Below are 16,168 nucleotides of genomic sequence, written 5' to 3'. Positions count from 1 at the left end.
TTCAGATTTAGTTTCAACAATAAACGTAACCAACGGTGTAAAAGGAGATACAATAAATAAAAGTAACAAGATCGAAAAAAAATTATTTATTAGTCCTAACACAAACTCCTAAATCTAAGCACACCGCCTCAGTACATTAATTAAAATTAAAATGGAATACAATAAACATAATTGGTTTCATAAAAACGATACAGTCAAAATTTTCTACTAAACATAATTTTATATAAGGCACAATTTGAATACAGATACATAAATATTTTTAAACAAATCTTATTTTATTTGCAATGCATAGTAAATTTACATACCTATACCTATTTGAAACTATTTCTTTTAAGTGTTGTTCAGTGTAGTTTAAGTAGTAACAGACGTGCGTCTTTTTTTAAAAATATTTATATTTAGCCATAATTCTTGAGTTTATAATTTAATCGTTACTATAGTATCATGCTACAAATAATTGAAAATTCATAGGACATATGTATAGGAATGTTATTAATTTCATAGCTTTTGAGTTTAAAAAGTAAGAAATTCAAATGTGCTCGTGACTCGATGTTTCTTTGGATCAGTAAATAAAAGAGTAGTATAAGTGGTGCATAAGTTGAACAAAAACCATGGACAGACCTCAACCAACATTAAAAAGACAAGAAAAAACAATTATATTTGATGTCTTTAAATATTTTTCAATAGAAAATACAATAATCGACTTTTAAGAGTTTCTTCGTGATCATTTATTCATTTAGTGACTAACTTATACAAGAATATAATTTATAAAAAAAAAAATAATTTCGCGGGCAACCGCAGAAATTAAATTTTTGAGCGGCGAATGCCTTAGCACTTTTGTCTACAATAGTACCTGCACGAACGACAGCCCGTTTTTGTTTAACTTATGTGCCACGACTTATAAGAAATTGTTACAGTTACAATTTTATTAATAATATAATTACAATTATTTCGTTTTGAACAATGTTTAAATCAATTATCTAACCTATATACAGAATCCTGCTATAAAAAGTATATAGTTTAGAAAGAGAAGAAAGTTGGGCAATTCAATTTTACACTATTAAAATATAAGTTACAGAATTATATTATGGCTAAAAGGTATTTATTGAAAATTATACAATATTGTAGTCGTACAGTGAGTGACAAAGCTACAAACGGTGATGCTGATAATTAACAACCATTGTTAGAACCAATGCTACATATTTCTTGACTTGGGGAGTGAGATGGTGAATTCATGACGAGATCGTTACGAAAAGTGTGATCGGGCGAGGGGAACAGGAGTTGAGAGGAATATAAAAGTTAAATGGAGCTAAATAAGTTATAGTTTAGTCGTGTGGTCTAAAACACACTTTTTTTTTAGATTATAATTGAGGATGAGAATTTTAACAATGTTCATATCCAAGTTTGAATTTTTTTAACGTAAACAATTATCACAGAATTTGTGAAATGAATTTGAAAAATTTATTAAAACCCGAAAATTCCTTATTTGAAGATATATAACTAATTTAACATGGCTATGATTAAAGTCGAGTCAAAATTAAAATTACTACAAGAGAAATGATGCAATAATTTTTATTTTAATGTTACAACATTTTTATATAACTGTATATGAATAAAATGGTTGTTTGAGCTTATTTATCTGTTTGGACATTGAAAATTGAACACTTTCTTGTCATCTAACAATACATAATTACTTAAGTCTATAATAATAATCAAAAACCCCGCTTAATTTTCTAATGTATTTTAATTACAAAATATTTAAAGTACGTAAGCATTTCAACTAAAATGTTAATATAAACGACTAATACTAATAATATTTGTACTTTGAGATTAAAACGAAAATGGAGGTATTTAAAAATGTTAGAAATTGCATTCTTCAATCATACACCACTTGAATTCTTAAAAATATTTATACATAAGTATGCAGTTTTCTGCTAATTCTTAATTGTAATAAACTTTACAATTTTAAAAAGTCCATTATCGATCAAAAAGTAAGAAAATACTGCCTAAAAACATGTTGTGTATTTTCATAATAGGTTTAAGATTAATTCTTATGTTTTTTTACATAACTTTGAATAGACTTGTGATGACATACCAACAGATCGAAGAACATTTTGTATACAATTTTGTACAGTCTAATGATCACAATAAATATTCGTGCAAAATTCTACATTTAGCTAATTATTTATTGTACAACATAAAAATTACATAAATAACATTAGCTGTATTTTATATAAACCTACTATGAAATCGATGAATTAAATAGATACTAAAAAACTTATTACTAGACCTCTGAACACCCATGTGAATGTAAAAAAATTGGTGTCATTTAATAAAAGTTATAATTTAAGCGGTAAGAAAAAGCTTATTCAATTATCAAACCTTAATTTATATCACAAACTATCGCCAGCAATGGTACGATTATACTGAAACGTTCCATAAAATTATAACTAACTTAAAACAAATTTAATCACTTTTCAAATAAAGTACGAATACAGATCATACTTATTTTTTTTTTTTTTTTATTGATTTTTATACGCAAACACTTAAACTTTATGCTTTATAAAGATATTTTTAAAAAAAATCTGGATTGTTTAAGCAGTGTAATGATGTAAAACAATATCAAAGTTAACGTCAATCCAATAAAAAAATAATTTTACCAACAGATGATGCAGAGGGAGTTTTGTATAAGTTTGGCATCAATGTCTGTTTGTAGCATCATAGCCTTCGAACTGGTGGATCGATTTTAAAATCGATCCAACAATTTTAAGAGTATCGGGTCCTTTCAAAAATTATATGAGGCGTTTTCGGTATAAAATGGAATTTTTATTTTTATTTTCTTATGTATTTACGGACGGTTTATTGCGTAGGGTTTTTTTCTTTCAAAATTTGTAATTTTATTTATTTTTATTTGTAAATTTGACACATTCGTTAAACTGTAAAATAATAGACACTTCAGCTATCGACGAATATTTGCATTCAATACTAGTGTTATTTCTTGCCTGCATCGTATCCAGTTAAAATAGCTCGTAAAGCTGTTTTAAGATTTTCATTTGGTTGCAACTCCACTTTGGATAGGTTTTGTCTACAGCACGGACAGTTTTGCGACTCAGTTGACTTGAATGCTAGCCTAATACATGCCTGTAAAAAAGAAAAAAATAGCATAAAAATATAGAAAATAATTTACAATCCATTGTCCATTCACATTTTTTAAACTCATTATTTGTACCACAATTGCGACAAACGAGTTTACCCTGATGGTAAGTGATTACTGCATACTGAATCACTTTTATAAAAAAAAATCTGATAAGTACATGTCACTTAAAATAATTTACATTGTTTCATTATCTATATTAAGACAGAGCTCGTATATTGACACAAAGTATCATTTAAAAAAGAGCTAGGATTTTTTTTCACGTGGAACATGGTCTGTCACTCCTATACAATCCCACATTTGAAGCAAAGCAGGTAGAAATATGTATATTTTACTTCATATATATTATAATGTATGTTTATTGATATATGTACTATTACTCAATAAATAAAAAGTTAGTGATTGATTTGATTGAATTGATTACATCTCCATTACAAATTTAATCAATTATACATACCATACAAAAATTGTGCAAGCATGGTGTAGTGACTGGACTGACCGCTACTTCTTGGCAAATAATGCATAGAAAAACCTGCGTCACGTGCTCTATGAACTCCTATAACAATACAACAATAACTTATAAAATAATATATTCGATAAGATTTTACAAAAAAAATTTAGACTATCATCGTCTAAGATGTAATATATATGTGGGCATCACTTAAAGGGCGACAATTTTCACATCGTTTCATGGCTGGCTTTGTAACCTTGAATTTGTAGATTAGTTCCATGGGAAGTAGGTAAAGTCCTATGGTTTGGCTTCATAAGCTACCACAAGTATCAGTTGTTAGCTATAACAAGATATGTAACTCAAAAGCATCATTTTTCTTTCGATGATTCAGCCTTTAAAATCTCACTGCTGGGCATAGGCCTTTTTTTCCAGATTGGAGCTTAATCCACCACTCTGCTCCACTGCGGGTTTTGCGATATATTCCCTACTATAAGTAAAGATCGCTATCAGGTTTTTATGATAACAACTAGAACCGACAGCTTAACGTGCTTTCCGAGGCAAGGTGAGGAGGAAAAGACAAACAAGAAGACCGGCAACAAATATTTGTACAAATAAAAATAATCACTCAGAGCGGGAATCGAAAGCGCGACCGCCGATGTGTGAGCACCAACACGGCATGCGTGCAACTACACCTGAGAAGTCGTACTTCCTTCTGTTTCATTATATTATTCTCTTTTCCTCGCTGATTCTTTTTATAGTTGAATATAGCTAATAGTTTTATTATTAAGAAAAATGTAGCATATATAATTTACATACTACATACACCTATAATTTTATTCCTATTTTGAAAACATGAAAAAAATTCCTTGTATTACCTTTTTCCCTTGCTTCTCACAAACACGCAGACATTCACCCCATAGTTTAGAATTTAATGTATCAGAATCAATAGCTTCCTTCTCATCCAAAGTGAGAACATTTTCTTCTTTCTTATTTTTGGATCTAGGACTCCTTGTGAACATACTCGGTATTTTTGACTTTGGACTAAAAGATTCTTTAGTGTCTGAAAAAAGAAATAACATTATAATTTTAAGAATACCATGAACGACAGTTGCCAGACAATACTTGTTTGTTCCAAAACTAAATACAAATTAGTAGTGATAAATCAAAAACATTACGTCAAGTTAAGCTCAATCTGAATGGGAATAAACAAGTGTCTGCTTTAAAATAAAAAAAAAGAAGAATCATAAAAATTGGTACACCCACTAAAAAGTTTTCCTCATAACTTTTACATACATTTAAAAAAAAAAAACTTTCAAATAATGAACCATCTCCTTTATTACGTTAGTTCAAAAAAAAAAAACAAAAAACAAAGGAGCTGTTTAAGTTAATACATATACAACAGATAGGCTAAATTGAAACTGGGAGAATGGGATTACAATTTTTTTCTATTACGTTGATATGATAGACTACCTTTCTTTTTAAACTCTCGAGTTTTTCTTTTCTTAAGAGGCGGTGACACATCAGATTCTGATGAACTCTGGTTACTTTCTCGGAGGGCTCTCTTTTTGTTATTTCCTTTTGCTTTGCTACTCCTTTCCTTTAAAGCCTTTTTCTCTGCCTCCGCCTCTAAATAACCATCTGGATACTAAAACAAGTATCAAAGATAAGTTTAAAAATATTTTATTGTTATTTAGTTTAAGTGTAATATTATATATTTGTCTAAAATTATTTTATTCCAATAAATTTTGCTGTATCAAATTTGTTGTGTATAACAAAAATTATAGTTTTTTGTAATTACCACAATAGGAAACTGCTTGGCTCCCGGTTCCCATGGTGCTGGACTGGGATCGTCTCTTCTTAAGAGATATTTCCAGACACGGTACCCAGATAGACCCTTTTCAGGATAATACTTAACAACTTTGTAAATACCATCGTACCTGAAACAGATCACTACGTTAAATAAAGTTATAATATAAAATCGACATTTCATACAAATTACAGGTTGCACAACATTTATAAAGATAATGTAATTTTTGTGATAAAAAAATAAAAAAGACACCTATTAAAGTAAATATAACACAATAAGGAAAATAAAACACAAACAAATGAGTAATATATTCATTTTAAACAACAGATTTTTATGTATCTGGTAGACATACGATAACATTTATGTCACATAATTAGGTTTATTTCTATTTTAAACAAAAATAAAGTTACTGGGTTGTGTCTCCGATGTAATCAGATCCTTATTCCTCAGTGACTGAGCATATGTTTACATTCTTTTTTATAAAAGAATAATTAGGATATAGTTTAAAACGAGTTTTTTACCGTATTCCCTCTTTGGGAGCATATTTCGGAAAATGTTTAAGCATTTTATAAGACCGTACGACTCGTACGGGCTTGCCTTCTCGCCATGCTTCTTGTGCGTCAGCTCCTTTTTCACTTACTTCCTTCACAGCGCAATTACGAGCCAGAGCTCTGAAAATTATTACATAATAAATTTAATACGCAGTTTTGATATAACACAGAATGTTATAGTTTATATATGCTAATGTGTATAGCATAATAGGCCATAATATGATTGGTAGCCATGCAATAACTCTGCACAAAATTGCTAATTACTGTATGATGTTTTTTTTCTAATTTTTTATTAGATCTCATTTAATATCAACTGTTTTTTGTTGTGTTAAAACATTTAAAAATGTTATTAATAATGTAATAACGTCATACATTCATTTTATTCCCAAATCCTACATTGTATGTTTACAAACATACAAACCGACCAACTCAAACATACATACTAAGGGTCTGGTTATCAGTAAAACAATTAATGTATTTTAATATTAGTCTGATGAGGATGTTCATTTTTGTATATTATGTATCCAGACTAGACCCTACTCTTGTGTCAGTTGAATGGTAGGCATATATCAATTTACTTATACTTTTAAAGTGCAAACCTTGATACTTGATTTAAGTGTTTAGTTCGAAACTTAGTCATAATATACTCACTTATTCTCTCTTGTGAGTGTTTGGTCACACGACTGTTCAGCGGTACGCTTGTTTCCAGAGAGATCTCGGCCTCCGCTGCCAGTGTATGTGAATTCTATTCCATTATCTACATCGTCTTCATAACCACCTTATGAAATATAATTAATTCGTTAGTTAAAAGGAAAAATAAACAAATGTTAGAATACTCTAAGAATTTTTAACAATTGGTATTTAGTATTACAAATATAAAATTTTAATTTATTTCTTGAATCTATAATAATAATAATATATATAAAAGCGAAAGGTCACTCACTCATCACGAAATCTCCGAAACTATAACACCTACAGACTTGAATTTTGGCAGGTAGGCTCCTAATTGAACGTAGACATCCGCTAAGAACGGATTTTGCAAAACTCGACCCCTAAAGGGGTAAAACGGGGGTTGCAAGTTTGTATGAAAGTCCTATGTTTTTGAAGAGACTTGAAATTTAAAATGTATGCTCTATAGATGATGAGAAGGTGTTCAAATAATGTATCTTTAGAAATCAACTCCCTTTTGGGGTTAAAACGGGGGATGGTAGGTTTACTTACTCATCACGAAATCTCCGAAACTATAAGACCTACAAACTTGAAATTTAGCAGATAAGCTCCTTATAGGGCGTAGACATTCGCTAAGAACGGGTTTAACGAAATTCGACCCCTAAAGGGGTAAAACGGGGGTTGAAAGTTTGTATGAAAGTCCTATGTTTTTGAAGTAAGAGACTTGAAATTTAAAATGTAAGCTCTATAGATGGTGAAAAGATGTCCAAATAATGTACCTTTAGAAATCAACTCCCTTTTAGGGTTAAAACGGGAGATGGTAGATTGATTCACTCATCACGAAATCTCCGAAACTATAGCAGCTACAAATTTGAAATTTAGCAGGTAGGTTCCTTAAAGAGCGTAGACATCCGCTAAGAACTAGTTTTACGAAAATCGACCCCTAAGAGGATAAAACGGGGGTCGGAAGTTTATATGAAAGTCTTATATTTTTGAAGTAAGAGACTTGAAGTTTAAAATATATGCTCTATAGATGGTGAGGAGGTGTCCAAATAATGCATCGTAATCTATATATATAAAAAAAAGGTCACTAACTCACTCATCACAAGAACTCAAATACCGCTGGATGGTCTATCCATCCAGGTTGGATAAAGATAAAATTTGGCAGGGAGAAAATTATAGTTAGCAGACGTCCGCTAAGAATGGATTTTACGATATTCCACCGCTAAGGGGGTTTAATTGGGGTTGATAGTTTGTATGTAACATAAAACAAAGTCCCCAAAAGTGTATGTGATCGATTCGCTCAAAATCTACCGAACGGATTTTCATGCAGTTTCACCATTGGAGAGAGGGCTCCACCATTGGCAAGAGGAAGGTTTACGGAACGGCTAAGCCGATTTTGATGAGAGTTATACTGAAAGTTTGCCAGGAAAACTTTGTGACACACTAATTACAACGCGGGCGAAGCCGCGGGCACAGCTAGTATACCTATAGTTGTTGAAATATTAAAAAAAGCTGTTAATCATGGTTGTTATCAAAGACACTTGATAACGATTATTACTCATGGTAGCAAAATTATCAACTGCAGTTGAACAGTTTAGTGAATTAAGCTCCCTTTTACATGCAGAGAGGCAGTTGCCTAGTAAAGGGATGTTACAGCTAAATTCAGTCCCATTCACTTCAAATTCGGCCTAAGAAAATTATACTATTTCTATTAAAATTATTCAAAATCAAATTAAAATAATAATTATGAAAACTTGCTCACCAGATAATACAATACTGTAAGCTCCTTCAACATCTCGACCGTGTATTCCAGATACAGGTGGTCTGTGCACGCCCGACTCAGACAACTAAAATAATTGAAGTCATTTTTACAAAAAAAGTTCTTTAGCAGTATTAGGTAGCTTTACAAGCTTAGAGGCAAGATGTTCAGTACTCCTTTGTAAATATTTTGTTTAATCTATGTAGTCACAGTTCTTTGCAGAATCTACATTCTGTATCGGTAATAGCTTCAATTAAAGTTTTTTTCAGTTATTATATATAAATACTGAAAAAACACTTTGTAAACTTTAAAACTGTTTTAAAGCGAAATTTAAAAAATAATAAGCAAAATATAATATATTCTAAGGTAAATTACATCTAATGGGAGTTTGCAGCTCACAATCTTTGTTCACTATAACACAAGACTCATTGATGAACTCATGATTAACACTCCGTAAATAGGAATATAAGCATTAAACTATAATTAATTGAAATACTATATAATATTTTGATTACGTAATTTAAGTCTATGTAAATAGGATATAAATTTCTTTTCTTATTTTCTGTAGTTAATAAAGCAGTGGCTTATAATAAATTAAACATACCTGTATTCTAAACCTCCAGCACATACCCACTTCGATACCAGGGATTGGACCGAAATGGTTTGGTGGCATTGCACACGTTTTAGTTTTACCTTAAAATAAAAAAACATAATATTTATTGTAAATACAATGTATACTTTCATACTATGCTATATAAACAAAAATGCCTAAATGTATGTACGCATTACTTGAACGACTGCTTTAAATTGGATATTTCTTTTTTCTGATGTTTGTTATTACTAGCACAAAGTATGTATAAGAAAAATGAAAAAATGACACATTCACTAAAAACAAATATGGCAGTACACACTTTATGGATCAGCTGATATAATTGATTCAGCCTGTAACATCCTACTGCTAGGCTTAGGCCTCTTTCTCCATATAAAAGGTCGCAACTTAATCCACCACACTGCACCACAGTGAGTTGGTGGACATATTTTCTACTATGAGTAGAGATCGCTATCATGTGTCTACGATAACAACTGGGACCGACTACTTCACGTGCTCTCCGAAGCATAGGGGGGAAATCCACAATGATAGACAACTAGACCAGAAAGAAATATTTGTACAACTACAAATATCCAACCTGAGTAGGGATTGAATCCGGGATAGACAGTGTGAGAGCATACACAGCAAACAACTACACAAGTGTGATTATATAATTATATCGTGCATATGTAGTAGTTGATACATAAATTGAGTTTGTCTTCTGGCGAATTAGGATTACAATTTCTTACCAACACAAGCCATCCCTCTCCCCCAGTCACGATTAGTTTTAGAGGCATTCGTTTTCTTAGTCTGTTTAGCTGCCCCGGGGGCTATAACGTCATTTGGGTCACGTTTACAAGATGGACAGTACCAGTCCTCTTCAGGTAGCTCGGTTAACGGTGGAGTGAGACACTTCATGTGGAAGCCATTGTTACATTCGTCACAAAGAACTATCTGAAATATTATAGATTGTGTCATTAAGGATAAGTATTTTAAAAGGAAAACAAAAATATAAAGTGATAAATATATAAATTATTATATAAATTATTATTTTATTATCGTAATTGTATTTTTCAAACTGTTGTGACATTTATTCATTTTTTTTTAGTTGTATTTGTATTATAAGAATTGAAGAAAGTCAAATTGTTTTATGGGTCAAATTGTTGTCAATTGTTGTTAAAGAATTATTATTATTTATTATTATTATAAATAAGGAAATATAAAATTAATATTAATTGTACATGATATACAAGTTACTATACAAGTTTTTTTGTTAAATATTGATGTGCTCCAAAATGTGTTTAATATAAACCAACCTATTATATTATATCATCTTAAAAAAGACTACATGGTAAATATTGATATGATTAAGTTTGAATTAATTTAATACTTAACCTTCTCTGGAGATTCTTTCCCTGAACACAAATAACAACCGCACTCTTTACAAGGCGCATCTTCATCGTCACGACATTTTAAACAATTTAATGGTTGTGATCCTAAAATAATATTTGAAATATGTAAATCAAAAACAACTCTGAATAAGTGATCAATGTAACATTATTTGAAGGTATGCAAAAAAGCGACTTATTACTAAAATTATAACATAATAATAATCTTTATAACACACCACTAAACAGGAGAATAATTGTAACATATAAAGCAAAATGTTCAAAGGCGGCCATACTGATACAAGAGCAAATGAATTATTTTATAATTTTAAAGTAATATGAATCTTACTTTTCTCCGGTGGTTCTGATATAATTTTTACATATTCCTCATTCCTATCTGCTACAGGTACTGGTTCGTCAATCGCGAATATTTTATCATGAACTTTTACTTTGGTATCATTTTGAGGTACAGAGTCAGGTCCTAAATATAATGTTCCAACAAGCTCGTAGTTTACACGCAACTTCTTAACTTCATCAACTTTAAAATCATACCTAAAATTATGAAAAAAATCTAATAAGAGTAGATAATACTGAGCAATCAATATAAATTGTTATTCATAACACAAAAATAAGAGATCAGTTGCTTCAATTAATATGAGACTAGTTAGACAAATATTATTTGTTCCATAACAGGATACAAAAATCTACTAGTGCTGCAAATTTGGAAATAATAAATGGTTAAGAATAAGAATAATAATGCTTTAATAAAGATTATTAATTTGTTTACCAAATTCTAAATATATAAAGATATTTAAAGATTTGCTAGCTTTTAAATCAACTTATCTTTATCACAACCTTAAGAAAGTCAACGATTAAATTTTACACTTTACTTAACTTGGGGAGGCCTATGTCCAGCAGCGGATCACAATAGGCTGAACTGACTGACTGACTGATTCTACTTAATGTTTTTAATGCAATCTAAGTCATATTATACATATGTAAACAATTGTGACATACCAGTATCCCTTTTCTAGTGGATCATCTGTGTTATGATTTAACATAATGGTTTGACCTGGTTTCAAATCCTTTATATCTATTTCCTTTCTAGCTCTTGGTCTGATTTCTTTTAATTTGCAATATAAATCTGAATCTTCTTCACTGTGAAAGTAACATAAAACAATAGTTAACTCATGATCACCTCGTACCAAAAAATATAAGTCAGTCAATATTGCGACAATTTTATCAACATATTGACCTAAGATTCAGTAGTTAAACAATTACAAACAAGAAAAGCTAAGAATATAAAAAATAAGTTTATTATAATAACCTTTACTATGATGATATAAAACATCAAAAATGTATTAATAAAATTTATTTTTATGGATTTCTAGAACTATTTTTTTTTTTTATTAATATAAAAGTTACTTACTCAGCATCCAATTGCACTTTATACAAAATATTTTCATCAGTAACTTCCACTTTTTGCACTTTAACTTCTTTTGTTTGCTTTCTACCTTTCCCTGCTTTTGTGAAATACTTAGCAATTCCTTTTCTTTTAGCTTTAGTCTCCTCTTCAGAACTATCATTTGGTGGCTTATTTTCAAGATCGCTTTCTTTGTCGTGTATATCACTGTGGTCTAAGCTTTCGCATTCCTTCTCACTCTCATACTGCACATCTGGATCAAGCACAATACGTACTATTTTTCCTTCAAACCACGCCCCTTGTTCCCTATCTCTCATATCTATTAAGTCTCCAATTGCATACAATGTACTTTCGGCATCTAAAAGGTTAACATATTGAAAAAGTTATTAAGTGGGGTTCTAAATTTTTATAGTGAACTAGCTGCCACAACTGACACTGTTCTGTCCCAGGAACTGTCAAATAGGAGAAATAGTCAAGGCTAAAATAGATTCATTTTGATATTTAAAGATAACATAGGATTTCTTAAATAATCGACAAATAAATGAGAAATTATTCTAAATAATAACAATATATACCATATCAACACTTTGTAGTCAACAAGTACAAACCTCTATACACCTTTGGATTGTCTTCTGATGTTTCACTAGGCTTTTCATCATTATTTTGTAGTTCAGATGTTTTGCTATCATTGTTTTCCACCGGATGTGCTCGTACCATGAGTTGGATAACATCATTAAGCTTAATATTGTAATCGTGGAATGTATACCCATCTTCAAGCTAAAATTTTAAATTGTTAATTAAATTTAATGGTAATGCCTAATAATATCGAGTTATACGAGTAAAAGAAAATTAAAGAAATTAGATTAACAATAAATATTACTGAATAAAATTTATATTTTTTATTACATATTAACACATTTCATTGATATATTTACAATATTATATAAAAATTATGACAGTCGCTGTGCTGTGTGCAATTGCATTAAAATTTATTTACAGCATTTGTATACTTCCCTCATCTTAATGCTAGTTATTTGAATGTATCCATCCATATTTTATAGAATAAGTAATCCAACATATCATATACCAACATATCATATACTCAAACCTTCTCGAAAACACGCTGAATCTTATGATATAAGTATTATTCCGATCGGTTCAGTAGTTTGTGCAGTATAACCGAACAAAACAAGCTCTTCATTTATTAGTATAGATAGATGAACACTCGCATCACTTGATAATAAATATGTTATTTTACACCAGCATAAAATTTAATAGTTTTAATCAGAATATTTGAAGTAAATTTCCATGCTATTTATTAATTTGTTACAAGGTCAACTATGACCTGTTCAGTTTAAAGATAATAATTACTGTCACTAAAATAAAATCTAACAATTACTAGATCGTAAAGCATTTTGTAGCATATAACCTTTTCTGATAAACAGTAATTCTGACACAAATAATTTTTGCAAATGTTCTCTTGTATGTTGTCTTAAATTCTTTAAGTAGTCTCATCAGAACCAACAATGAAAAAAGCTATTAAGCTTAATATAATAGAAAGAAAAATTGATATTGTTTATTATATTCGCTGTGCATCATTACTGTTATGATAAAGCGGCCATCACAGATGACAATTAGATAGGATTCTTTCGCAATACGTAATTAATAGTTAACAACCATTAAAAGAAGATTATTTTACAACTATTTAAAGGAGTATTTGCGTGTTTAACTATATTCCTAGAAGGGGTATCAATGAACGTAAACACCAACCCATTTACGATCAGTTTCTACTTCAATAGTTCATGGAGGGCTGGTGTGATAAATAATGTTTGTTTATGTACCATTCAAAGTAAAGTAACAATATTAAGCACATGTAGGTCCAAGTGTTTAATATTACGTATACTATTATTATATATTGTTCCTGTTTTGACTCATTTTTTTTTATTATTATTTTTTGATACAACGTTAAATATCATGCACGATGTTTATACGAAAGATCATTTATTATTTAAGAATGCAGATCGACAGAAATCACGATTCTTCTTTCTGTGACACACTGCGATCTCGGGCCGTATCTTTGACATCCCTGATTAGATGATTCAAGAAAATAGAAATTAATAAATAGAATTATTAGATATAATGTTGTTTTACTTAAAGCATTTTAAAGTAGAATTAATGAAAATTTTTGTGAGATGTCTGTAATAAAATTTAAAAAAAGTTTCAAATTTTCATATTTTTAGAACATCATTACAGCCTATACAGTCCACTGCTGGACATAGGCCTCCACAAGTTTACGCCAAAAATAACGTGAACTTATGTGTTTTGCCCATAGTCACCGCGCTGGGCAGGCGAGTTGGTGACCGCAGTACGGGCTTTGTCGCACCGAAGACGCTGCTGCCCTTCTTCGGCCTGTGTATTTCAAAGCCAGCAGTTGGATGGTTATCCCGCCATCGGTCGGCTTTTTAAGTTCCAAGGTGGTTGTGGAACCTTGTTATCCCTTAGTCGCCTCTTACGACACCCACGGGAAGAGAGGGGGTGGCTAAATTCTTTAGTGCCGTAGCCACACAGCACATTTTTAGAACAACTGACAATTAAAAGCTGTTCTTTATTGACATATTTATGGTTAACAATTAATTTTAAGGTCATCTTGGTTAGGTCAAAGTAAAATATGCGAGCATACTATAATGGAGAGGAATCACTGGGTTATAGTGGATTATCTGGTGCATACCATTCGAGTCAGCATGTATCATATATTCGCCTTTTGGATCGTTGTGCATAAATATACATTTTCCAGTGATAAGAAAAGAATAGTTCACCATGGGTAAGAACTACAGATTTTTCAAATCTTAAGTGTCGTCTATTCATCATACATTCTAAAATATACTAGTCTTAGTCTGTAGTCTTATCATGAGTACAATCCGGTTCAGAACTATACAATATAGCCATGCATTTCAACCTCAATTTTACATAACTTTCATGTACATACGAGCTAACATTTTTCATTACTAGTAAAACATGACAAACCTAATGCTTGTTCAAAACGGCGTTGGGAATGCAAGTCTTAGTAAAAAAAATTAATAAAGAGGGCATTCGCTATTCTAGACTAATGAATATGGGGTAACATTATTAGATCACAAATTATTTAAAAATAACATGCAACTTATTTAACGCAGTCTATGTGAGAATATTACAGTAAAATTATAACATATAGTAAACTTTTCAGTTGTAGAACTTACCAATTTCCCTCCATAGAATAACCGTTGTAACTTAGTTTCTATGTCGAATTTATCTCTAATTATCCGCCTAAATTGTTCAATTTTTGTAAGTTTAGATTCAACTACAACTATAGTGTCGGGTTTACCAAAGATTCGCACTCGAACATGCATTTTAGATAGATCCTTTTTGTTTCATAAGAAGGACAGCATTATTAGCTAAATTACAAAAACTTTTGAATGTGGTTGACCGAAATCGGCAAAATTTGTCACTGACATTGACACAAGAAAGAGCGCGAACTCATTTCTTAACAGATTATCAAACGACAATTCAAAACTATTTTATTTTATACACACACACACACACACACATATACACATATATATATATATATATATATCTTTATATACAAGCTAAGAAATCATCTTTTCTCCGAATTCAAGAACCTCTCAAAATGGATATACTCTCAGTGTATGTAATTATTTATGTATGTATGTATTTTATGTATATATGTACATGTTTATGTAAGTGTGTAAGTCGTCAAGTACCTATACATGTATTTTATATTATTAATTCTAAATAAGGTTATAGATTTATATTAATAATTACTCTTGCACTTCTGTGCCCCGCGATAGGTAACAGAAATTCTCATCACCACGTGTAGACTGGTAGAGATCGCTATTCTTCATAAGTTCGCCCTTGCCAACTTTCTTTGTAAATATGATTTTACCTGTTTCTTTTTTTAAGTACAATAAAGAATATAATAATATAATAGATATATTTATTATATATGTTACGCTCAAAGATCGAAAACGCTCATTGAGCGGAAAAATAGCTCACAACGCGATGTGGTCACAGTAAAACATCCACATAGCGAAATTCGTATTATGGCTCTAATGAAAACGCGCACGACGCGTTGTGGCAATCAAAGAAAGACCAAACAGCTTACGCTCAAAGATCGAAAACGCTCATTGAGCGGAAAAATAGCTCACAACGCGATGTGGTCACAGTAAAACATCCACATAGCGAAATTCGTATTATGGCTCTAATGAAAACGCGCACGACGCGTTGTGGCAATCAAAGAAAGACCAAATAGCGAAATTCGTGTCGTGGCTTACATGCTATTCGATCTCAACGCGTTGTGGCAATGAAGAAAAGCCATGA

At 30.8% G+C, this 16,168-nt stretch overlaps 1 protein-coding gene across 1 annotated transcript; it reads right to left on the bottom strand.

Annotated features, from left to right (window-relative positions):
• Window positions 1–2,894: 2,894 nt before the first annotated feature.
• LOC123668640 (E3 ubiquitin-protein ligase UHRF1-like) lies at window positions 2,895–15,276 on the bottom strand. Its single transcript, XM_045602354.1, has 16 exons — window positions 15,028–15,276; window positions 12,400–12,568; window positions 11,798–12,149; window positions 11,386–11,526; window positions 10,718–10,920; window positions 10,376–10,476; window positions 9,730–9,934; window positions 8,996–9,084; window positions 8,395–8,479; window positions 6,612–6,738; window positions 5,931–6,080; window positions 5,401–5,539; window positions 5,055–5,247; window positions 4,478–4,662; window positions 3,609–3,707; window positions 2,895–3,138 (listed from the first exon to the last, which is right to left on the bottom strand). The coding sequence occupies exons 1-16, from the start codon at window positions 15,175–15,177 to the stop codon at window positions 2,989–2,991; spliced, it is 2,538 nt and encodes an 845-aa protein (XP_045458310.1). The 5' UTR covers window positions 15,178–15,276; the 3' UTR covers window positions 2,895–2,988.
• Between the last annotated feature and the right edge of the window lie 892 nt (window positions 15,277–16,168).

The sequence above is a fragment of the Melitaea cinxia genome, chromosome Z (assembly GCF_905220565.1).
Source record: "Melitaea cinxia chromosome Z, ilMelCinx1.1, whole genome shotgun sequence".
NCBI lineage: Eukaryota > Metazoa > Arthropoda > Insecta > Lepidoptera > Nymphalidae > Melitaea > Melitaea cinxia.
The sequence above is the reverse complement of the archived record's forward strand: the minus strand, read 5'-3'. Positions and strand labels throughout refer to the sequence as shown.